Source organism: Delphinapterus leucas, chromosome 1, assembly GCF_059928025.1.
Source record: "Delphinapterus leucas isolate spDelLeu-1000000601 "Yukka" chromosome 1, BTC_Dleu_Yukka2, whole genome shotgun sequence".
Classification (NCBI taxonomy): domain Eukaryota; kingdom Metazoa; phylum Chordata; class Mammalia; order Artiodactyla; family Monodontidae; genus Delphinapterus; species Delphinapterus leucas.
In genome coordinates this window covers 32,110,039-32,136,110 of record NC_143129.1, presented here as the reverse complement: position 1 = coordinate 32,136,110, position 26,072 = coordinate 32,110,039, and the positions used below count along the sequence as shown (strand labels likewise).

The 26,072-nt window shown below is 37.3% G+C and overlaps 1 protein-coding gene and 1 pseudogene across 1 annotated transcript in view; one reads left to right on the top strand and one right to left on the bottom strand.

Annotated features, from left to right (window-relative positions):
- DRC8 (dynein regulatory complex subunit 8) overlaps window positions 1-26,072 on the top strand; it is a 133,911-nt gene that overhangs the window by 48,961 nt on the left and 58,878 nt on the right. Inside the window, exon 2 of the mRNA XM_022579410.3 lies at window positions 19,319-19,403. Within this exon, the coding sequence (XP_022435118.1) occupies window positions 19,319-19,403 (85 nt within the window). The remainder of the gene's footprint in view (window positions 1-19,318; window positions 19,404-26,072) is intronic.
- LOC149750440 (small ribosomal subunit protein uS8 pseudogene) lies at window positions 6,514-8,149 on the bottom strand (annotated as a pseudogene).

The following is a 26,072-nucleotide window of genomic DNA, read 5'->3' as shown; positions in this document are numbered from 1 at the left end:
CTGAACCAGGAAGAAATAGAAAATATGAACAGACCAATCACAAGCACTGAAATTGAGACTGTGATTAAAAATCTTCCAACAAACAAAAGCCCAGGACCAGATGGCTTCACAGGCGAATTCTATCAAACATTTAGAGAAGAGCTAACACCTGTCCTTCTCAAACTATTCCAAAATATAGCAGAGGGAGGAACACTCCCAAACTCATTCTGCAAGGCCACCATCATCATGATATCAAAACCAGACAAAGATGTCACAAAGAAAGAAGACTACAGGCCAATATCACTGATGAACATAGATGCAAAAATCCTCAACAAAATACTAGCACACAGAATCCAACAGCATATTAAAAGGATCATACACTTAAAAGGATCATACACTATAATCAAGTGGGGTTTATCCCAGGAATGCAAGGATTCTTCAGTATACTCAAACGAATCAATGTGATAAACCATATTAACAAATTGAAGGAGAAAAACCGTATGATCATCTCAACAGATGCAGAAAAAGCTTTCAACAAAATTCAACAGCCATTTATGATAAAAATCCTTCAGAAAGTAGGCATAGACGAAACTTACCTCAACATAATAAAGACCATTTATGACAAACCCACAGCCAACTTCATTCTCAATGGTGAAAAACTGAAACCATTTCCTCTAAAATCAGAAACAAGACAAGGTTGCCCACTCTCACCACTGTTATTCAACATAGTTTTGGAAGTTTTAGCCACAGCAATCAGAGAAGAAAAAGTAATAAAATGAATCCAAATCGGAAAAGAAGTAAAGCTGTCACTGTTTGCAGATGACATGATACTATACATAGAGATTCCTAAAGATGCAACCAGAAAACCACCAGAGCTAATCAATGAATTTGATAAAGTAGCAGGAACAAAATTAATGCACAGAAATGTCTTGCATTCCTATACAAAAATGATGAAAAATCTGAAAGAGAAATTAAGGAAACACTTCCACTTACCATTGCAACAAAAAGAATAAAGTACCTAGGAATAAACCTACCTAAGGAGACAAAAGACCTGTATGCAGAAAACTATAAGACACTGATGAAAGAAATTAAAGATGATACAAACAGATGGAGAGATATACCATGTTCTTGGATTGGAAGAATTAACATTGTGAAAATGACTACTACCGAAAGCAATCTACAGATTCAATGCAATCCCTATGAAACTACCAGTGGCATTTTTCACAGAACTAGAACAAAAAATTTCACAATTTGTATGGAAACACAAAAGGCCCAGAATAGCCAAAGCAGTCTTGAGATAAAAAATGGAGCTGGAGGAATCAGGCTCCCAGATTTCAGACTATACTACAGAGCTACAGTAATCAAGGCAGTAAGGTACTGGCATAAAAGCAGAAATATTGATCAGTGGAACAGGATAGAAAGCCCAGAGATCAACCCATGCACATAGGGTCACCTTATCTTTGATAAAGATGGCAAGAATATACAATGGAGAAAAGACAGCCTCTTCATTAAGTGGTGTTGGGAAAACTGGACAGCTGCATGTAGAAGAATGAAATTACAACACTCCCTAACACCATACACAAAAATAAACTCAAAATGGATTAAAGACCTAAATGTAAAGCCAGACACTATAAAACTCTTAGAGGAAAACATAGGCAGAACACTCTGTGACATAAATCACAGCAAGATCCTTTTTGACCCACCTCCTAGAGAAATGGAAACAAAAACAAACAAATGGGACCTAATGAAACTTCAAACCTTTTGCACAGCAAAGGAAACCATAAACAAGACGAAAAGACAACCCTCAGAATGGGAGAAAATATTTGCAAGTGAAGCAACTGACAAAGGATTAATCTCCAAAATTTACAAGCAGCTCATGCAGCTCAATATCAAAAAACAAACAACCCAATCCAAAAATGGGCAGAAGACCTAAATAGACATTTTCTAAAGAAGATATACAGATTGCCAACAAACACATGAAAGGATCCTCAACATCAGTAATCATTACAGAAATGCAAATCAAAACTACAATGAGGTGTCACACCAGTCAGAATGGTCATCATCAAAAAATCTAAAACAATAAAGCTAGAGAGGGTGTGGAGAAAAGGAAACCCTCTTGCACTGTTGTTGGTAATGTAAATTGATACAGCCACTATGGAGAACAGTATGGAGGTTCCTAAAAAACTGAAGCTAAAACTACCATACGACCCAGCAATCCCACTACTGGGCATATATCCTGAGAAAACCAAAAGAGTCATGTACCACAATGTTCATTGCAGCCCTACTTACAACAGCCAGGACATGGAAGCAGCCTAAGTTTCCATGGACAGATGAATGGGTAACGAAGATGTGCCACATATATACAATGGAATATTACTCAGCAATAAAAGGAAACATAATTGAGTTATTTGTAGTGAGATGGATGGACCGAGAGTTTGTCATACAGAGTGAAGTAAGTCAGAAAGAGAAAAACAAATACCATATGCTAACACATGTATGTGGAATCTAAAAAAATAAAAAAGATTCTGAAGAATATAGGGGCAGGACAGAAGTAAAGACACAGACATAGAGAATGGACTTGAGGACGTGGGGAGGGGGAAGTGTAAGCTGAGAGGAAGTGAGAGAGTGGCATGGACTTATATATACTACCAGATGTAAAATAGATAGTGAGAAGCAGCCACATAGCACAGGGAGATCAGCTTGGTGCTTTGTGACCACCTAGAGGGGTGGGATAGGGAGGGTGGGAAGGAGACGCAAGAGGGAGGGGATATGGGGATATATGTATATGTATAGCTGATTCACTTTGTTATAAAGCAGAAACTAACACACCATTGTAAAGCGATTATACTCCAATAAAGATGTTATAAAAAATAAAAAGTAAAGGAGTAGAGAGAATTGGCCAGTAGTGGAGAAATCACACTAGCCTGTTTAAGAACTGGTGGTATGAACAAATGGCCCACAGGCAATTATAATTCATAGGGCCTTCCATCTTTAGATGGATAGAAGTTCTGGTGGAAAATCAGTTTGGTTTTGGATAGGTTGAGTTTCAGGACGTGAGATATGTAGTAGAAATATAGGACTGTCACTTGGGTGAGAGAGGGCTTAAACAAATAGATGTGCTAGTCCATAGCATGACGTCTTCAGGCACTGAGAGTGTGTAATTAATACATTAAATCACGAAGTATTTTTGTAATAATTCATATATTTGTAGTTCTGTATATCTTGAAAACAAATTCTTCTACTAAAGGCATGACAAGTATATTATGAGAAGTTTAGTTTATCATGACATATTAGAATTTAAAATTATATAAGGGGGAATTCCCTAGTGGTCCAGTGTTTAGGACCTTGCACTTTCACTGCCAGGGCCCTGGGTTCCGTCCCTGGGTGGGGAACTAAGATCCTGCAAGGCACATGGTGTGGGGAAAAAAAAAAAAAACCGATTCAGTTTGACTTTGGTTTGGATCATAATCATGTGAGACCCTTCCGTATTGTTGCATTTTACTAAACTAAAAAGCACTAAGTCCCTTTATATATTTTCTATAATCCTTCCATTTTCTATATGTTTTCTATTCAAGCTGTATTTTCCTCATTTTAGTTTTTCTATTCATTCTAATTTTCTTTTCATTGCTTTATTCCCTACTAAGTTGTCTCTATTAAAGAATGAAAACCAACCTAATTCTGTTTTTTAAAATTTTGGGTTGGGAATTCCCTGGTGGACCAGTGGTTAGGACTGGGTGCTTTCAGTGCCGGGGGTGCCAGTGTGGCGTAGCCAAAAAATAAGTAGTATTTTGGGTTAAGTTTTTACTGTATTTTTTTTTGTTTGCTTGCTTTCTTCTTGTTGTTATGAAATGTTCCCTGAAGCTGGGTAAGCAGAAATATAATAAAATAAAACTTGCTTGCAATCTTTCATGTCTGGCTAGAACCCCCATTGTAGTATGTACATGACCTGTAACTATGTTAAAAATAGGCTATACTCTATTTACAATAGCCAGGACATGGAAGCAATCTAAGTGTCCATTGACAGATGAATGGATAAAGAAGATGTGGCACATATATACAGTGGAATATTACTCAGCCATAAGAAGAAATGAAATTGAGTTATTTGTAGTGAGGTGGATGGACCTAGAGACTGTCATACAGAGTGAAGTAAGTCAGAAAGAGAAAAACAAATACCGTATGCTAACACATATATATGGAATCTAAGAAAAAAAAAATGGACCTAAGTGCAGGACAGGAATGAAGACACAGACATAAGAGAATGGACTTGAGGACATGGGGAGGGGGAAGGGTAAGCTGGGACGAAGTGAGAGAGTGGCATGGACATATGTACACTACCAAATGTAAAATAGATAGCTAGTGGGAAGCAGCCGCATAGCACAGGGAGATCAGCTCAGTGCTTTGTGACCACGTAGAGGGGTGGGATAGGGAGGGTGGGAGGCAATACGCAAGAGGAAGGAGATATGGGGGTGTATGTATATGTATAGCTGATTCACTTTGTTATACAGCAGAAACTAACACACCATTGTAAAGCAATTATACTCCAGTAAAGATGTTAAAAAAATAGGCTATAAAACTGGTCACAGTTGGAACAGTTATCTTCAGTAGGAAACAAAAACTTAGGACCCCTAAGTTCTATTTCATTGTGCCATATATTAATGTAAAATTATACAATTTGTTGTCTTTTTTTTACACCTCTTACAAGCATTATAAAACTTACACATAAAAAATTTCAAAGATTCAAAGCTTCCTATTATAAAGAATTACAGATATATCAATCTTAAATGCCAACTCTTGTATATGATAATATTTATTTGTAACCTAAGCAAGTTTTTAAAAGCAATGAGAAGAAGAGTAATGTAGCTAAAAGAATAGAATCTTTGAAGCCATACAGACTTAGGCTTGAATCTTTAATTTCTCATTTACTAGATATTTGTCCTCAAGTCACTTATTTAACTTTTTTAAGCCTCAGTAACATCATCATTTACATAAGGATATTAATGCCTAATTCAGATGATTTTTGTGGGAAATAATTATAGCAGATCACACCTACGAAGCACTCTCATGTGCCAGAGTTTCTATATACATTGTTCCCTTTAATCCTCACAGCAGTGTTGCAAGGTAGTTGTCGTCATCGTCATCATGATCATCACCATCGCCCCCACTTTATATATGAGGAAACTGAGCCTTAGGGAAATCTGGTACTTTGCTGTAGCTAGTATGACCTTGTGGATTCAAGCCAGTTCTCTCTGATTCCAAAGCTCTAGCTTTTAGATAAAATCATGTATATAAAACCCTTGGATCTGATATATACTACATGTATAAAATTTGTTCAAACCTATTCTCCATACCCATCCTGCAAATGAAGCTAAAATGTTCCATATTTCACATTTTAGGATACAAAGTAAAGGCAATCCCCAAGTTACAAATTCCCAATGTAACAGAATAAAAATAGCTTATGTTTTCGAGTGCTTACTATGTGCCCAGCACTTTACATAAAGCATTTAATGCCCATGGTGGCCCTATGGAATAGGTAACTCTCATTAGCTCCATTGTACAGATTGAGGACTAGGGCACAGAGAGGTTAAGTAACTTGTGCAAGGTTATATACTACCTTGGCAAAGATGGGATCTGAGTAGTGCGTCCAGAGTGTATGGACTACATTATTTATAAATATGAATACAGTGCCTAGTATGTAAGGGATGTTCAACCAATATTTGTTGAGTAAATGAATAAACTAATGAATGAAACAAACATGGGCTCTCCTTTACCCTTTTCACTCTAAGCCGCCAGTTAGTAACTAACTTATTCTGGAAGCACCATCTGAAATTATCTGAACTACTGTTTCTTTCCCATCATCTTCTTCATTCTTTCAAGAATTATATAATCGCTGTATTTAAGTTCTCAAATGTGCCTAAATATGGTGGTGTATATCTGTAGTCACAGGTGATTAGGAGAGAAAGGCTAGAAGCTTCTCTGAGCTATAGAATGCAATGCTTATTGAGTATTTGCATTAAGTTTAGCATCTATGTGGTTATTCTTTTTTTTTAAATCATCTAATCATTCATATAACAACTTTGATTGAGCACTAAGTATCCACTATGTGTCTGCTTTGTGCTATGGCCTGGGGTTATAAACGTGATGAGGACAGATGAAGCCTCTGACTCTACTGAATTTACAGTCTAATGGGGGTCAGCGTCCCGGGGCGGCGGGGGCGGGGGGGGGGAACAGTCAAACAATTACAAAGTTTTGGGGAAACATAGGGTGCAGTGAGGATACATTCATCATCTATTCTCTGGATCACTGTATGAATCTTCTAACCCTTTCTTTGCTTCCAGTTGAGTTTTCCTTCTAGCAGCAAGAGTGATCTTCCTTGATTATAAATCTAGTCTGATACTCCATACTTTATAAATCCTAACTTGATACCTATTGCCCTTAGAATAAAATCCAAATTCCTTTAGTACGTCTTAGTAAAAACGACCCTTAATAATGTCGAGTTTGTCCCCACCTTGCAATCTCTCTTCTAGTTACATCCAATTATAAGGAAGTAAAGGAGCAAAAACTTGAACTTTTCCTTATGCTTTTTAGTTTCTTTTCTGAAACTGTAGTACAGTTTTGTTTCTTGTTACTTTGAATTACTTTTTAAGGAAGAGAAAAATAATTGACCAAAGTTAATATAAAGGATATGATTTTTTGTTGTTGTTGTTCTCTGAGGCATTTTATTTGCATGTATGTATTATATCCCAAAAAAAAGAATCCAAGGATTTTCCCTCCTGTGTGTTTTCGTCTTGCTTCTTCATGGTCCATGATGACAGCTGAGGTTGTCAGTACACTGAAACCAAACTGACGGGATGGGAGCAGGTTATTCTGCCATTTTTCTAGGTCTTTGAGTTGCGCATCAAACCTGGGGCTGATCACACTTAGCCTGCCTGTGAGGTTCACAACAATTTTCCCAGCCCTGTGATCATCGATGATTTCAAATTCGCCAATGTAACCATGCTTCATCATCACAGTTAGGAACCTGACGATGACTTTGGAGCACGACCTAATAAGAACCTGTTGTTTGCCTCTCATTTCGGCATTGCCGATATTCTTGAGAGCATCAGTCAGGACATTCATACGCACCATTATGGCGGCATGGAAAGATGGTGGGAAGAGCAAGGATATGATTTTTAAAAGCACAGTTAATTAGTATTAAGAATTCATGGGAAATGGAGGGTACACAACAATTGAAAAAAGTATTCCTGTTTGTTGACACTCTTAAAAATACTGCTAAGCTTCTTATTTTATCAAAATAGATAAACCTTCCATCAGTATACAATATATTTAAAAATACATAAGATACTCTGACATATATTACAGTTGTTCTGTTATAAAAATGTGTTTGTTAACTAGTATTTCTGATATTATTTCATCATCTGACCGTCTTGTAAAACTGCTTATTTCCACATATGGTCATTCCATATTTTGCTAAATGGGCACTCTATAAAAAGTAACATTTTTTAGAACACCTGCTGAACATGACATTTCTGTGAAATTAAATATATTCTTGCTAATATTTTCCCCAAGCTTCACAAAATTGCATATACCTTACTGAAAAGTTACATATTATATTTTAGCTTTATTTAATTTTTGAGATAATGTTTATGATACTGAATTAGATGTAACCATGAATTAAATAGACAGAATTACTTGGATTATCAACCAAGCTTTTTTTTTTTTTTTTTTTCCTGGCTTCCCACACAGGGGATCTTAGTTCTCAACCAGGGATCAAACCCGGGCCACGACAGGGAATTCCCAAGCATTTTTTGACATATGTTAAAGTTATAGTTTAAACATATTCCATAGCAAGAGATTTGTTATTTCCAGAGCACATTTATGAATTATGACTTTACTTTTCCATTGATATGACTAATAAAGAGTTAAGTTTAAATGAGACTTTGTGCCTTATGAAGGAGGACTGTGTATGGATCTTTTTTTGTTTCTTTTTTAAGACCTACGTAAACACATTTTTCATTAATGGTAGCCTTGGTCAATGCAATGCTTCTTAAAAACAGAAACAAAAATAAGTGATTAGTCGACAGTAGAGAGCAATAAACCCTGATCCATGACAACATAAACACATTTCAGAGGGAATTTTCCCATTAGTTGAAAGGGCTGCATGACTTCTAAATTTTCTTCCCATTCTACATTCTGAGGTTTTTAATTGATTTTTTTTTTTTCCTCTAATGACCTAAATATGTCATCAGCCAAACACTTCATGGAAGTTTCTCAAAAATTTGCCTAAAATCTTAATCTGGTGTGTTAATAACTAATGAACACATGATGGGCCAACTTAAATTAGTACCAACTTACAATAATGTTACATATACACAAATTTTAGAGAGAAGTACTTTGATTACCAAGATATTTTTAAAAATTCGTGATAACACACTTGATCACATTACATGTAATTTTAATAAACTTATAGGTAAAAAAATCTATTTCTTAAAACAATCATTTCCTTAAGTACCTCATTTGTTATATTCTAATAATCCTAAAGATTTTTTCCTGATAAAAGTTATTTTTCATAAAATATTTTAAAATCAGAGACATTATTTCCATTGTTGTTTTGAAATATTGATTTGAACAATGTAAGTTGCCAAATATTTTTGGCAAACATTCACATCTATTGTTGCAAAGACACATTGTTGTACTTTCATTTAATTTGAATAGTTTAAATATATTTTTTTTGACGACAGTAAAACTTTTTAAAGCTTCCATTAGGCTGTTAACATGAAAATAGTTTAATAGCTTTCTGACTTGTTACCATGGTATTTTAGCCCTATATGATGAGGCCAGATCTTATATTTTGGCAGTAATATACATAGTCTGGCTTTTTTATTTTCAAGATGAAGAATCTAAATAAATAAAAGAAGTCAGGGATACTTAAAAAAAAAGATCACTAGTCAGAAAAGGGCAAGAAAGGGAAAGTGATGCTTTCATTTCAGCTTGTTGGTTGGCTTAACTACCTGGAACCTTGGATAATAGTATTCAGAAGGAGTATTAGAATTGTTAAACCCATTTTAGTCTCTAAAATATGTATGCCCTTTAATTTTATAACCAAAAAGACATTTAAATTAGAATGAAGTGTATTATTTACTGTGGTGTCTACTCTATTTAAGATATGTTTTTCTTACTTGTTTTGAAATACCATAGGTGCTATTTTCTTCTTGAGCTCTGGGTTTACTCTTTCAGGTAACATTGTCAGCTACCAATATGACTGTTGGAGTCTGTCAGAGTAATTGTATTAAAAAAAGCCAACCTTGCCTTATTTTAATCTATTTAAATAATAGACTATTTGAAGGTTTTAAATAAATTGTTTTCCTCCGTAAGACTTCATTCATGTTAGCCTCATCAGTTTGAAGAGTCTTGATCCTGTGATACAATATTTTGAAGCAGAAACTTCTTTAAGCCCAGATTCAACCACAACAATTAGTATCTAATACATATATAGCCCTTAATATGGATCAGGCATTAATCTAAATTCTTTACACATTTTAATGAATGGAATCATTAACCAAACTTATGAAGATGATGCTATTATTTTTTTATCGTGACAAAAATATATGTAACATGAAATTTTTCACAGCCATTTTTAAGTGTACATACAGTTCAGTGACATTAAGTACATTCACATTGCTGTGCAGCCATCATGACTGTCCATCCCCAGAACTTTTTCGTCATACCGAACAGAAACTTTTATCCATTAGACAATATCTCCCCATCTCCAATGCCCACCCCCCAATCCCTCCCGTAATCCTCCCCGCCCCCGCAACCACCGTTTTACTTTTTGTCTCTTAGACAAGAAGAAGTAGACAATCTGAATGGGCCTATATCTATTAAAGAAATTGAATCAATAATTAATAACCTTCCAAAACAGAAAGCACTAGGCCCAGATGGGTTCACTGGTGAATTCTACCAAACATTTAAGGAAGAAATTATACCACTTCTCTATAATCTCTTTCAGAGAATAGAAACAGAGGGAATAATTCTTAACTCATTCTATGAGGTCAGCATTACCCTAATACCAAAACCAGATAAAGACATCATAAGGGAAGAAAACTACAGACTAGTATCTCTCATGGACATAGATGGGAAAATCCTCAACAAAATATTAACAAATCAAATCCAACAATATATAAAAAGAATTATACACCACAACCAAGTGGGATTTATCCCAGGTATGCAAGGCGCTTCAACATTCAAAAGTCAATTAATGTAATTCCTCACATCAACAGACTAAAAAAGAACAATCACATTCATATCAATAGATGCAGAAAAAGCATTTGACAAAATCCTACACCCATTCATGTTAAAAACTCTCAGTAAACTAGGAATAGAGGGGAACTTCCTCCACTCGATAAAGAACATCTACAGCTAACATCAGACTTAATGGTGAGAAACTTGAAGCTTTCCCAGTAAGATCAGAAACAAGGCAAGGATGTCCCATCTCACCATACCTTTTCAACAAGATACTGTAACTGCTAGTGCTATGGTCTGAATTTTTGTGTCCCCCACCAGATTCATATGTTGAAATCCTAACTCCCAAAGGTGATAGTATTAGTAGTTGGGGCCTTTGGCAAGTGATTAGGTCACTCATGTATGGGATTAGTGCTCTTATAAAAAAGATCCCACAGAGCTCCCTAGCACCTTCCACCGTGTGAAGCTACAATGATAAGTCTGCACCCTGAAAGAGAGCCCTCACTGAACCATGCTGACACCCTGATTTCAGACTTTCAGCCTCCAGAATTGTGAGAAATAAGCTTCTGTTATTTATAAAATACCAAATCTGTGATACTTTGTTACAGCAGCCCAAATAGACGGACAGCTAGCTAATGGAATGATACAAGAAGAGGAAATAAAAGTTTAGATTGTGAAGGAAGAAATAAGATGGGCTGCCTTCACAAAATTGTTAAAAGTTGCATTAATTAGCATATATATATTTTAATATTTTAGTAACTTAAAAAAATACACACATTATTTATTAGAATAAGAGAAATGTTTACTTACATAATTATCTTCCCTGTGAGTGTAAGAATTATAATATCCCTTCCATCTTTTTTTAATAGCAGCTTTATTAAGATATAATTCACATACCATGCAGTTCATGCTTTCGAAGTATACAATTCAGTTGTTTTTAATATATTCACAGATATGTGCACCCATTACCACTATCAATTTTAGAACAATTTCATTAGAATGGTTGCTTCTTTTTTCTTTCTAACTTTGATTTTTAGGATTTTTTAAAAACCATTTAAAAATGCACAATTCAGTGACATTAAGTACATTCAGAGTGCTGTGCAACTATCACTACTCTCCATTTCCAGAACTTTTCATCATTCCAAGCAAAAACTTTGTACCCATTTGACGGTAACTCTCCATTCCTCCCAGCTCCTGGCAACCACCATTCTACTTTCTGTTTTTATGAGTTGACTATTCTGGGTTCCTCATATCATTGGAATCATACCGTATTGGTTCTTTTGGATCTGGCTTATATCACGTAGCATAACATCTCCAAAGTTAATCCATGTTGTAGCATATGTCATAGTTTCATTTCAAGACTGAGTGATATTCCACTTGTATATATATGCCACATTTCACTTATGCATCTATCTGTCAATGGATATTTGGGTTGTTTACACCTTTGGGCTACTGTGGATAATGCTGCTATGAACATTGGTGTACAGATACCTGCTGAGACACTGCTTTCAATTCTTTTGGATGTATACCCAGAAGTGGAATTGCTGGGTTGTATGGTAATTAGATTTTAATTTTTTGAGGAACTACTGTACTGTCTTCCACAACAGCAACTGTAGCTTTTTTTTTTTTTTTTGGCTGCACGCGGGCTTTCTCTAGTTGTGGAGAGTGGGGGCTACTCTCCGTTGTGGTGCATAGGCTTCTCACTGTGGTGGCTTCTCTTGTTGCAGAGCACAGGCTCTAGGCATGCGGGCTTCAGTAGTTGCAGCATGCGGGCTTCAGTAGTTGCAGCATGCGGGCTTCAGTAGTTGTGCCTTGTAGGCTCTAGAGCGTAGGCTCAGTAGTTATGGCGCACAGGCTTAGCTTTCCGGCATGTGGGATCTTCCCGGACCAGGGATCGAACCCATGTCCCCTGCATTGGCAGGCGGATTCTTAACCACTGTGCCACCAGGGAAGTCCCTAGCTGTACCATTTTATACTTCCATCAGCAATACACAACAGTTCCAGTTTTTCCACATCCTCACCAAGACTTGTTATTTTCTGTTTTTACAATAGACATCCTAATGAGCATGAAGTATTATCTCCTTGTTCTGATTTGCATTTGATGACTAGTGATGTTGAGCATTTTTTCAGGTACTAATAAGCCATTTATATAACTTCTTTTGAGAAATGACTATTCAAAGTTTTCATATTTTTTAATTGGGTTGGTTTTTCTGTTGTTTAGTTATAGGAGTTCTTATATATTCTGGATATTAATTCCTTATCAGATATATGCTTTGCAAATGTTTTCTCTCATTCTGTGGGTTGTCTTTTCACTCTTGGTAGTGTCCTTTGATTTCACGTACGTTTTAATTTTGATGACGTCCAACTTATGTATTTTGGGGGTTGATATTTTTGTGATATTACAAATGGAATTTTAAAAACTCCTTTTCAGATTGTTTGTTTTTATTGTATTGAAATTTTTTTTTTTCTTGCCCAGATCCTCTGGCTAGAACATCCAATACTATGTTGAATAGAAGAGGTAAAAGAGAGCATCTTTGTCTTATTCCTGATCTTACAGGAAAAGCTTTGTCTTTCAGCATTGAAAATGATATTAGCTGTGGGTTTTTCATATAAGGCCTTTATCATGTTGAGGAAGTTTCCTTCTGTTCCTAGTTTTCTGAATATTATCATGAAAGGGTGTTGAATTTTGTCAAATGCTTTTCCTATATCAATTGTCCTAATCATGTGGCTTTTCTGCCTTCATTCTATTAAAGTGGTATGTAACTTTGATTGATTTTTGTATGTTGAGCCAATCTTGTTTCCCTGGAATAAATCCCACTGGTCATGATGTGTTATCCTTTTAATATATTGCTGAATTTGTCAACCACTGCATTTTACTGTCTGTCATTTTGTTATACTACCTTAATTCTTTCCTTGCCAGTTTCTTACCCAACAGATAATTCTCTTGTTACACAAATTGTTCTATAACATAGAAAAAAACTTAAACGTTACCTAGTTTCATTATATGAAGGAAATAAATATAATTCTGTTAATACCCAATAAAACACCAAAAAGGGAAATTGTGAATTGTCATAACAAATGGGATATGGATTATCTCACATGCAATGAGTAACTATTTAGTAAGCATTTATTGAGATTTTAGTATGTTCCAGGCAGTGTCAAAGTTGTTCTCAAGGTGTTTACAAGTATGGAAGGGGAGACAAATAAGTAAACCACTGATTACAACATAGTTTGATATAATATTATAATAGAGATATCCATGGATGCTACATGATTACATAAGAGGGTACCTAGTCGAAAAAGAGGATGAGGGTAGCCTTCAGAAAGGTGTGTGTTACTCTTAAACTGCGTTGAATGATGAGTAGAATTAGCCCAGAAAAAGGAGAGGACTGTTCCATACAGACGGACTATCAATCACAATGACAATGAAAAAGCATATTAATTGAAAAACTACAAAGATTTTCAAGGTGGAGAATCTGTATGGGAACGTTCTGAGAAATGGCATTTTTGCGATAAAAAGGGGGCAAGGTTGTAAAGGGGTTTGTGTACCTGATTAAGGAGACTGAATGTTGTTTTTTTAAAGACCTTGGGAACCGTTGAAAGATTTTAAATCAGGAAGTCATATGAGCAAAGTTTTGTTTTAGAAAGATCATTCTATCAAAATGTGGACTATGGTTTGAAGGGTGGAATGGGAATGGAGGGAAAGGAGACTAAAGGCAAAAAGACAGGAAGTGACTGTGTTAATCCAGTTCAGAAGTGATGAAGGTCTAAACTTAAGCAGTGGCAGTGGAAATGGAAGGAGGGAGACAGATTTTAAAAGATTTAATAAGTGGAATCAAAAGGTGTTGATGATCAAATAGAACTGTGAGGATGGGTTGTTGGAAACTGAATTAGTTGGGGTGATAAATTTGGAGGAAAGTGATCAGAGAATCAGTAAAAGACAGCAGTGAGAAGGCGTAGCAGGTGATATGTCCTGAAGGAATGAAACTTAATGGAGAAGTAGTTTTTTAACATGAAGGTGAAACAAGAACTACTATCAGACAAGTCCAGAATGTAGGACATTTTATATGACATTGCATAGCCTGGTCTCTTCCACAAGCTAATTTCATAGGGGGATAGGAGACTAGGGAAGGATGAAGGACTGTGGTAGTTTAAAAGAGACCAAAAAATATTAAAACCAAATGTAGTACAGAAACTTTAATTAGAGTGTAAGTTGAAAAAATAACTATAAAAAAGACATTATGGTACAATTTAGAAATTTATATATTGAATAGATATTAGATGATTTTAGTGAACTTTTGTTAATTTTTAAGGCTGTCATAATTATATTGGGGTTACATAGGAGGATGTCCTTATTTTTAGGAGATGCGTGTTGAAGTATTTAGGGATGAATAATTGTAATGTCTGCAATTTACTTAGAGACAGAGACATAGGGAAGAAGCAAAAAACAGCAAAATATTAGTCATAGTTTGATACAGGTGATGGGTATAGAGATGTTTACAACACGAAGCTTTCAATTTCAGATTCAAACTTGAATTTGCAGTGTGCCCAGCAACTACTTATATAACATTTACATTGTATTAGATATTATAAGTAATCTAGAGGTGATTTAGCATATATGGGAGGATGTGTGTAGGTTATATGCAAATACTATACCATTTTATATAAGGAACTTGAGTGTCCTCGGATTTTGGTATCCGTGAGTCCTGGAACCAATCTCCCTGTGGATTCGAGGGATGACTGTTTTCAATTCCTGATCAGATTTTTAAATATAAGCTCCGCAATTTTTTTTTTTTTTTTTCGGTATGCGGGCCTCTCACTGTTGTGGTCTCTCCTGTTGCGGAGCACAGGCTCCGGACACGCAGGCTCAGCGGCAATGGCTCACGGGCCCAGCCGCTCCGCGGCATGTGGGATCCTCCCGGACCAGGGCCCGAACCCGTGTCCCCTACATCGGCAGGCGGACTCTCAACCACTGTGCCACCAAGGAAGCCCAAGCTCCTCAATTTTTTTTTTTTTTTTAAGAAGATGTTGGGGGTAGGAGTTTATTAATTAATTTATTTATTTTTGCTGTGTTGGGTCTTCGTTTCTGTGCGAGGGCTTTCTCTAGTTGTGGCAAGCGGGGGCCACTCTTCATCGCGGTGCACGGGCCTCTCACTATCGCGGCCTCTCTTGTTGCGGTGCACAGGCTCCAGATGCACAGGCTTAGTAGTTGTGGCTCACGGGCCTAGTTGCTCTGTGGCATGTGGGATCTTCCCAGACCAGGGCTCGAACCCGTGTCCCCTGCATTAGCAGGCAGATTCTCAACCACTGCGCCACCAGCTCCTCAATTTTTGATAGTTTATTACCAATGGGAAACTTTATGTAAAAATGTAAAAGTATTTTTCTCAACCACTAAAAAATTTAAAACAGTTGAAATTATATTTATAATCTCAAAAATGTATCCTTTTTAAATTGAAGTGTAGTTGATTTAAAATATTACATTAGTTTCAGGTGTACAACATAGTGATTCAGTGTTTATGGATTATACTCCATTTAAAGTTATTACAAAATAATGGCATATTTCCCTGTGCTGTATAATATATCCTTGTTGCTTACTTATTTTATACATAGTAGTTTGTGTCTCTCAGTCTCATAGCCCTGTCTCACCCCTCACCTTTTCCCTCTCCCCACTGATAACCACTAGTTACTAGTTTGTTCTCTATGTCTGTGAGTTTGTTTCTGTCAAAAACTCCTCCTTTAATTAATAAATATAACTTAGAAAATTTTGTGATATAATACAAATGGTTTTTTAATCCAGTTGAACTTTCTCATATCAGTTATTTAAAAATAATGGTGAAGATTTAATTTATATAACATGTATGTGTTGTTAGAGCCATGATGCAGGCTTGGCTGATACTAAAAGGGCCCATCAGCTGCACAGGGATAGAATTAGCCAATATATGCGAAGATAAGGATTGGGGGCTGTTTCTTAGAGCCACAAGCCTCCTCAGTCTCAACACTGGATTGTATATTATGTTCCATGGGCACGTGGACCACAAACTATTCCAGTGGCTCCATGGATTCCTTGTCCATGGTAAGCAGCGGTGCATTTGATTTCTGGCTTCTGAAATAGGAGCCCATGTGGTAGATCACCTTCATGGCAAGTGTGGAGCAGTGGGTACCTGTTAGCATTTGCTGTGTTTGCCACCTGTGTGACCAAGGGGCTTGCCATCAGATCCTGTACTGCTTTGAGCCTCCTGCTAGGAAGCCCTGGAATAGTTGCGTTTTGCTGCCCAACCTCGACCTGGCCACACTGAGAAATGAGAGCATCAGTATTTTCGGATGCCCCTGTAATCCATTCACATCATACCTGTGTCCAGTGGGTGAGGATTCCTGAGTTAGGGAAGTTCCAAATGTCAATTAAAGCATTATTTATTCCTGACAGATGACAATTGGAAAAAGGAGATTCCATGATCCAGTAAATTTGGAAAATGCTGCATTAAAGTTAACAAGTTTCTTTAGAATATCTCAAAGACTTTTAAAATTTTTATTTATTTTAATTTTTGGATGTGTTGGGTCTTTGTTGCTGCGCGCGGGATTTCTCTAGTTGTGGCGAGCGGGGGCTACTCTTTGCTGTGGTGCACGGGCCTCCCACCACAGTGGCCTCTCCTGCTGCAGAGCACAGGCTCCAGGCGCTCAGGCTTCAGCAGTTGTGGCACGTGGGCTCAGTAGTTGTGGCACGTGGGCTTCAGAGCGCAGGCTCAGTAGTTGTGGTGCACGGGCTTAGTTGCTCCATGGCATGTGAGATCTTCCTGGACCAGGGTTCGAACCCGTGTCCCCTGCATTGGCAGGCAGATTCTTAACCACTGCACCACCAGGGAAGTCCCAAAACTATTTTAAAATGTTAATTCTTTCTCGGCATATAGCTTCATTGCAATAGCAATAAAACTCCCAATGGTGTTTTATTTGGAATTTCTAAATTTTATTTGGATTTCTAAATTTCATTCGGAAGAATACATGGGTGAGAATATTAAAGAACATTCCTAAAAAGAAGACCAATAACAGTGGTAATAAGTAAAATAGGATGGTAATGGTGTAAGACTAGAAATGCAATTCAGAATGGAATTGATAGAATAGACAATCAATAGAACTAGTCTCCATCACATAAAGGATTATAACACATTATAAAGTAGGAGGAAAGAACTCAAGTGCTTATTAGTAAATTAGAAATTACTAAAATAAGATTAGAAATTAATCTTTCACTTTGAATCATGACAAAATAACTTTCAGATGGATTTAAGAGTAAGTGTATTTTTAAATTGTAGAAGAAAATAGAATTGAGTATTCACCAAACCTATAGAAAAAGGATGATTTTCTCCCTCTTTTGGTGGTCCTTTCAAAGGATATGTTTCTAAACTTTAAAGGATGAGAAGAAATCTTAACAGATGTGACTAAAATAAAAATAAAAGATAATGTACTTAAAAAATAATCTTAAATTTAAAAAGCAAACATCAGCTTTGTGCAATGGCAGTATTATAACCAGTGAGATTTTCCCACGGTACTATTAAGACTAATAAGAGCCTTCCCAATATCTAACACAAATTCAACTTATTGTATTTCAGCGAGATAATAAGACAAATGCACAAAGATGAATTGGGAAGAATGGTTCACTCAAGAATTATTGTAAAAACAAAAAAATTGGGAACTACCTAAATGTCTACAATTAGAGAGTTGGTTTAATAAATTATGATAAAGTTCTATAATGGAATATCAGCCACTAAAAATGATAATGTAATAAATTTTTTTTGAGAATAAAAAGATGCTCACAGTTTATTGTTGAGTGAAAAATTAGATTAGAGGACAACATTAAGAGTAGTTAACTCTGCTTGGTAGGATTTGAAGTGGTTTGTACTTAGTCTAAACTTCTTTCCTTTTTTTTTTCTTCAGGAATCATGTGTGATTTTGGTGATCATAAAGGAGAAGGAACTGTTTTCATTTTAGGAAAACAAATGAAAACAACTGACCTGGAAAATTGTTTTCAGTAATCATGACATAGGGTTAAGTCTTTATTATTTAAAGAGCTCATACAAATTGTTAAGAAAAAACAGAAGATCGCAGTAGGGATGAGCAGAGAACATGAACAGACAATTCATAACATAGAAAATAGAGGTGGTAAACAAGCATAAAGGATCATTATTTAGACTTACTTGTAAGCAAAGAGCTGTAAATTTAAATAATGAGATAACATACTTGCTTATTAAACTAGTAGAAGTTTGCTGCCATGTTATTTATTATAATAAAGAAAAATTAACACTATCAATAAACTGTTACATTCCTTTGGTACTGTTCAGAATTGAAGGTTATGTTGCAACCTGGAAAAATAAAACATTTCAGTGAAGTAGTTAGGAGAATGAATGGTAGTTATAAAAGGTTGTGTACGAAGAAAGGAAAATACAGCAAAATGTTATGTTAGTGGTTATGTTAGGGTAAAGGGAATATATTTATAATTTAAATAATTATCTAAACTCATACTTAATCTCTCCCTTTCCACTTTTTCTAGAAAAGCTATTTGTTTTTCAAATACTAAGTACTATTTCAAATAGTAATAGTAAGTACTATTTCAAATAGTAAGTACTATTCTCTCATCTAGAATATAGCAGGGCTTCCCTGGTGGCGCAGTGGTTGAGAGTCCGCCTGCCGATGCAGGGGACGCGGGTTTGTGCCCCGGTCCGGGAAGATCCCACATGCCGCGGAGCGGCTGGGCCCGTGAGCCATGGCCGCGGAGCCTGCGCGTCCGGAGCCTGTGCTCCGCAACGGGGGAGGAGGCCACGGCAGTGAGAGGCCCGCGTACCGCAAAAAAAACAAAAAACAAAAAACAGAATATTGGGAAGGGGGGAGAAAGGTAAATTGCAAACATCATAACATTTCACTCTTAAAGAGTTCAGCATGCCTTTCCTAAGCGTAAAGACATTCTCCTACAGAGCCTCTCCCCACCCCCCCAATAAAAAATATTAGGAAGGAGTTCTGCCATGTTCTTCCTTCCTAGAATTTCTAGTTATTGAAATTTTTGTTTTGAAGTTAAAGTTAAAAAAATAATTTTTATTTACTTTTTCTTTTACAGAGATAGCAGTAGCAGAATTTCACAAAAAAATCAAAGAAGCTTTTGAAGTATTTGACCATGAGTCAAATAATACAGTGGATGTGAGGTTTGGAAATGTTTTCTTCTAATCCTAAATTGCTGATACAACTTGTAAAGTAGAGGAGGGTTCATTCTCTTCTTTTTACTTTCTTTGGACTTATTATGCTATTTAAAGTACTTATTTTTCTGTACCCTGTAAAAGGTCTTTTCTATCTGTTGCTTCGGATCTATACTGTTTATTATTCTTCATAATCTGGTGGAAAGAATATATATCCACATTGCCTATTCTAACCTACAGACTAAATTCTGTGAATGAGGCTAACTCTACTATAGCTTTAGTACTAGACACATAGTTGGCACTCAGTATATATTTGTTGAGTGAATGAATAGAATTTGCTTTTAAAATACATAGGCATGGGGACTTCCCTGGTGGCTCAGTGGTTAAGGATCCACCTGCCATTGAAAGGGACACGGGTTTGATCCCTGGTCCGGGAAGATCCCACATGCTGTGGAGCAGCTAAGCCTGTGTGCCACAACTACTGAGCCTGTGCTCTTAGAGCCCGTGAGCCACATTACTGAAGCCCGTGTGCCTAGATCCCATGCTCTGCAACAAGAGAAGCCACTGCAGTGAGAAGCACACACACTGCAAGGAAGACTAGCCCCTGCTCATTGCAACTAGAGAAAGCCCACACGCATCAATGAAGACCCAACACAGCCAAAAATAAATAAATTAAATAAATAAAATTTAAAAAATAAAAAATAAAATACATAGGTATGTATAATCAAGCTATGAGCATGGTATTACAAAGAAGGATTAATAATACTTAAACATGATACACTCCTTGAGTAAAATAGCCAAAAGAACCAAAACAAAAGAACATAAAAAGATGAGAAAAAGACATGAATACTGGTAGATCTAGAATGGAGGACAGGAGACAAAGAATAGTGTGAAAAAAGAAGAGGCAAAAGGTAGAGGAGATTATACATGCATAAAACAGAAGCTGTAGAATCTATGCCACATATGTACATCAAAGAAAGGCAATGAAACCATTGTTCCAGGAGACCAAGCTGAATGAGGAGTATTTGATGGGATCACGATCTCAAGAGTCAGGAACTAGTAGTACAGAGGCCAACAAAACAGTTGGAAGTGACTAAGTGCTTTTTTTTGCCCCCCGCGTGGCTTGTGGGATCTTAGTTGCCCAACCAGGGATTGATCCCAGCCCCTCGGCAGTGAAAGCGCAGAGTCATAACCACTGGACTGCCAGGGAACTCCCAGGACTAAGTGCTTTAAATTTGAGCTAAACTGAATGAACAATAGGAGGTTTTATGTATGACAAATTGTAGCTACGGTTGTCCCTCGGTATCTACAAGGGATTGGTTCCAAGGCACACCCCGACTCCTCCCTGACTCACCCCCAACCCCTCACCCCTCGAGGATATCAAAATCTAGGGATGCTCAAACCCCTTATAAAAAGTGGCATAGAATTTGCATATTACCTACCTACATCCTTCTGTATATTTTATTTTTTTATATATAAATTTATTTGTTTGTTTATGGCTGCACTGGGTCTTCGTTCCTGCACGCGGGCTTTCTCTAGTTGTGGTGAGTGGGGGCTGCTCTTTGTTGTGGTGCATGGGCTTCTCATTGTGGTGGCTTCTCTTGTTGCAGAGCACGGGCTGTAGGTGTGTGGGCTTCAGTAGTTGTGGCACGTGGGCTCAGTAGTGTGGCTCACGGGCTCTAGAGCGCGGGCTCAGTAGTTGTGGCACTTGGGCTTAGTTGCTCCGCAGCATGTGGGATCTTCCCGGACCAGGGTGCGAACCTGTGTCCCCTGCAGTGGCAGGCAGACTCTTAACCACTGCGCCACCAGGAAGTCCCTCCCATATATTTTAAATCATCTCTGATTACTTATAGTACCTAATACAGTGTAAATGCTATGTAAATAGTTGCCTGTGGCATGTGGCAAATTCAGATTTTGCTTTTGGAACTTTCTGGGGTTTTTTCTCCCAGTATTTTAGATCTGTGGATGGTTGAATCTTTGGATGTGGAACCCACGGATACGGAGGGCTGACTGTATATGTATTCCTTAGTTTCTCACACCTGAAGGTACAAGGTGTGATTACAGGAAAGGAGAGTGATAAGTGCAGTCAGTTTCATTACTTTATAGTAACACCTTACAGAGTTTTGTTTGGTACCTCAACTATGTTTATGGGCTTTACTGCAGTGGATAAAGTAGAGAGTGGAGTTAACTTCCAGCACTGCAACTGTAGTTGGCCTTGTGGGAGGCTTGGCTCAGCCATTGTCAGGGAAGTGTGAGGGTAAAGTGCAGGGCTGAGCACTGCACAGCTCGAAGTGGCGCCAGCCTCGCTGCATGCATTGTGAATGACACTCCGCAGTGTGAGTATCCTAGCGGGAAACTGGGTGGGACAGTAGTGGTGGTTGATAGGGTTTGGGATGGGGTGGGGAGCTTGCGACTCTTGCCTGCAGTTTGAATAAATATATGAATGGCACGTGCCTTTACCTCAGACCTCTCACTGGAGCGGAAGGGTTCTCCTGGGGAAGGAGAGGAGAGGTATTGTCAGAGAAGTCACGGAAGTGCAAGAAGAACCAGGATAGCTTTATGAAAGAGAGGGGGAACAGAGAAGGGAAACCAGCATTTACTCAAGCCTTGCTCTCTGATGTCTACCTATAGTTGGGTGCTAAGGGTTTTTGTGTACATTACCTCATTTTAGTCTTTTTATTGGTACAGTAAGGGTTGGCATCTCCAGTTTTTGGAGACTAGGAGAAGGTAAATAGTTTGCTCAAGGTCATGTCAGCGTTTCTCTAATTCAGTGTCTTGATGGGCTGTGTCGCCCCTTCCCTCCCTGCTCCCCTCCACCCCACCCTTCATGGATTTCATGGGCTCATCTCCTGCTTTGAGGCTTCCTGAAAGTAGCAGTGAAGAGAAAGTTTCCCAAATCCCTTAGAGCAGTGATGCCAGGCCTTTTTTTTTTTTTTTTTTTTGCTGTGTTGGGTCTTCGTTTCTGTGTGAGGGCTTTCTCTAGTTGTGGCAAGCGGGAGCCACTCTTCATCGTGGTGTGTGGGCCTCTTACTATCGCGGCCTCTCTTGTTGCGAAGTTCAGGCTCAGTAGTTGTGGCTCACAGGCCCAGCTGCTCCGTGGCATGTGGGATCCTCCCAGACCAGGGCTCGAACCCGTGTCCCCTGCATTAGCAGGCAAATTCTCAACCGCTGCACCACCAGGGAAGCCCCAGGCCTTTTTTTGATAGAAGGGCCAATTCAGGGGAAATAAACATGTTTAGGGGTTGCATCTTTTACCCATTCAGAATTAAAATAATTGTACTGAGGCCCCGAGGAAAAGTGTATGTTCTTGAAATGTCTACTTTATAAAATAAAATTACTAAGAAAATTGGCATTGTTTTTAGCACTAAAATATTAATGCTAAGCATATCTGAGTGGTAGGAACGTGGATGAATGCAGTTTCTGTACTCCTTCTGCTAATTTGTATAGCACTTTAAAGTTTACAGTGAGTGTTCTCATGCTGCAGGTATCATTACTATCCACTCTTTATAAATCAGAAATTAAGGATCAAGAAGCACAATGACTTGCCCAAGATCGAATAATAGACTAGCCACAGAGTTGAAACTCAAATCAGTTTCTTCTCTTTGGGGCAGCTGTGCCGCAGCCCTGGAAGAGGCCTGGGAATGCAGTGCTGAATAAGGTCTGGTCCTGCCTTGCCCAGCCTCAGCAGGCTCCTCTATTTGTAAAAACAGTTCATCTAGCTAGAATTTATTTTGGCATATGATTAAAAGTGAAGGTCTAAATAGATTTTTTTTCAAATTGCTAAACAGTTCAGTTTATTTACTTCTTGAATTATTAGATCCACTTTATAATGTACTGCATTTTCTATAATTGAGTCTAATTTAGGCTATGTGTTCTGATCTATTGCCTTACCTCCTGATCATATATACTAGGACAATCCTATATTAATTGCTATCAATTTATAGTATGCTTTACTATCTGATAGAACTAGTCTCTTTATTACTCTTCTTTTTGAACATTTTAATTAAGAATTGAAGGCAGTATTCTGTGTAGATTGAATGGTGTAAGGAGGGGTCTGAATGGGGTAAGAGTTCCAGAGACAGACATAATAGCTGGGTTTGGAAGAGACAGCTGTTCCTTGAGAAGCTTCCAGGGCATTTGGCTATTCCTGCCCTAATGTGCTTGATTCTTCAAGTGATGCTGTTTCCCTTGAAGGGCAGACCAGCACCCCTTACCTCTGCTTGGCATGAATTAAAAGATTTAATTTGAAATTTTAGCACATTAGGTGGAGTGGAGGTCTGGTATTGTGACTGCCAGGCAGCCAGTGGGTTTTTTTTAATCATTATGTAAAACATTATGAAATGGGCCCCTGCTGCTTTCCTCCTGGCTCTGAGGGGCAACCCTGGGGATTGGAATCAGACTTTCTGGGTTCATTCCTAGCTTTGTGACTGTAATTGATTTATTCTCTCTGTGCCTCAGTTTTTACATTTGCCACATAGGATTGATGTAAGTAAGTAGTTCTCAAAATGGTTTGTATACCCCTGTGTATCCGCAGGACTCTTTCAGGGGTCTGTGAAATCAAAACTATTTTCATAAAAAATCTGAGACAGTATTTGCTATTTTCATTCTCATTTTTCACAAGTGTATATTGGAGTTTTTCAAAAGCTACATGTGTGATATTGTAACAGATTGAATGCAGAACCAGATATGAGAATCCAGCTCCCTTCTGTTAAGCCAGACCTTAAAGAGATTTGCAAACATGTAAAACAGTGCCATTTTTCTAATTAAATTTATTTTTTGTTTTGGAAAATATAGTTATTTTTCATAAAAATTTTATTTATGTAGGCATATAATGGGTTTATCATTATTTCTAAATGAATTAGTAAGTAAATATTTTTAAACTTTGAGGTGTACTTTTTAGTATGGTAAATATAGATAAATATAACTCACACAAACAAAAGCTCTTTGTGGGTCTGAATAATTTTTAAGCATGTAAAAGGGGTTCTGAGACCAAAAAGTTTGAGAACAGCTGTTGTCAGTGGACATTTTTAAAGCTCTTAGAACAATATTAACTTGGAACGAATTAGTTTGGGATTTAAAGCTTAGAACAATATTAGCTAGTATTATTATTCTACTTCATATTCTTTTTTTTTTTTCTTTTCGGTACGCGGGCCTCTCACTGCTGTGGTCTCTCCCGTTGTGGAGCACAGGCTCCGGACGCGCAGGCTCAGCGGCCATGGCTCACGGGCCCAGCCGCTCTGCGGCATGTGGGATCTTCCTGGACCGGGGCACGAACCCGTGTCCCCTGCATCAACAGGCGGACTCTCAACCACTGCGCCACCAGGGAAGCCCTCTACTTTATATTCTTGAAGTACATAATTTAGATTTGACTTTCCTCTATTTAATCTGGATTAGCAATGTTATATTTTAGTCTTATAAGAACTTTTTACTTATATCTGGGTGTCCTGTTTTGATCTTTTAAGTTCTGAAGCAGTTCATTTTATTTTCCATTTTCCTTGTTAAATAGTTTTTGAAGGTTACATCTTGAAAAACATTGAGGCAAGTTTTCAGTAGCATTAATTAGGGGCATTTTTATTTTGCCTCATACAAAACATAGACCATAATACATTTTGACTTATATACATTTTCCTGCTCTATGTTTAGATTTCAATCAATAAGTGTGATTGAAAATTAAATTTTTGAATAGATAATATATACACATGGGGTAAAATTCTAAAGGTACAAAAAATATATAGTGATAGGTAAATCTCTTCACTTAGCTATCTGGTTCCCTTTTCTAAAGGCAAGATTTATTATGTTTCTCTAATTCTTCCAGAGATTGTCCATGCAAGTACAAGTGTTTGTATGTATGTATGTATTTTATTGTGGTAAATATACGTAACATAAAATTTACCATTTTGACCATTTTTAAGTGTATAGTTCAGGGTATTGAGTACATTCACATTATTTCCATCCATCTCCAGAACTTTATTTTCCCAAACTGAAACTCCATACCCTTTAAACAATAACTCCCCATTCTCCCCTCTCCTAAGCTCCTGGCAACCACCATTCTACTTTCTATCTTTATGAGTTTCAGTATACTAGGTACCTCATGTAAGTGGAATCATACAGTATTTGTCCTTTTGTGTCTGGCTTATTTGACTTAGCATAATGTCTTCAAGGTTCATCCATGTCGTAGCATGTATCAGAATTCCATCCCTTAAGGCTGAATAATATTCCACTGTGTGTATATAACACATTTTGTTTATCCATCCATCTGTCCATGGACATTTGGGTTGTTTCCACCTTTTGGCTATTTGAATAATGTTGCCGTGAGCACTGATGTACAGCTGTCTTTTCAAGTCCCTGCTTTTAATGCTTTGGTTGTGTAACCAGATGTAGAATTGCTAGATCATGTGGTAGTTCTATGTTTAATTTTTTGAGAAACCACTGTACTGTTTTCCACAGTGGCTGTTCCATTTTACATTCCCACCAGTGAAGCACAAGGCTCCAGTTTCTCCACATCCTTGCCAATAAATTTTGTTTTTTAAAATAACCATTCCAATGGGTATAAAGTGGAATCTTGTGGTTCTGATTTGCATTTCCCTAATGATTATGATTTTGAACATATTTTCATGTACTTATTGGCCATTTGTACATCTTCTTTGGAGAAATGTCTACTCAAGTCCTTTTCCCATT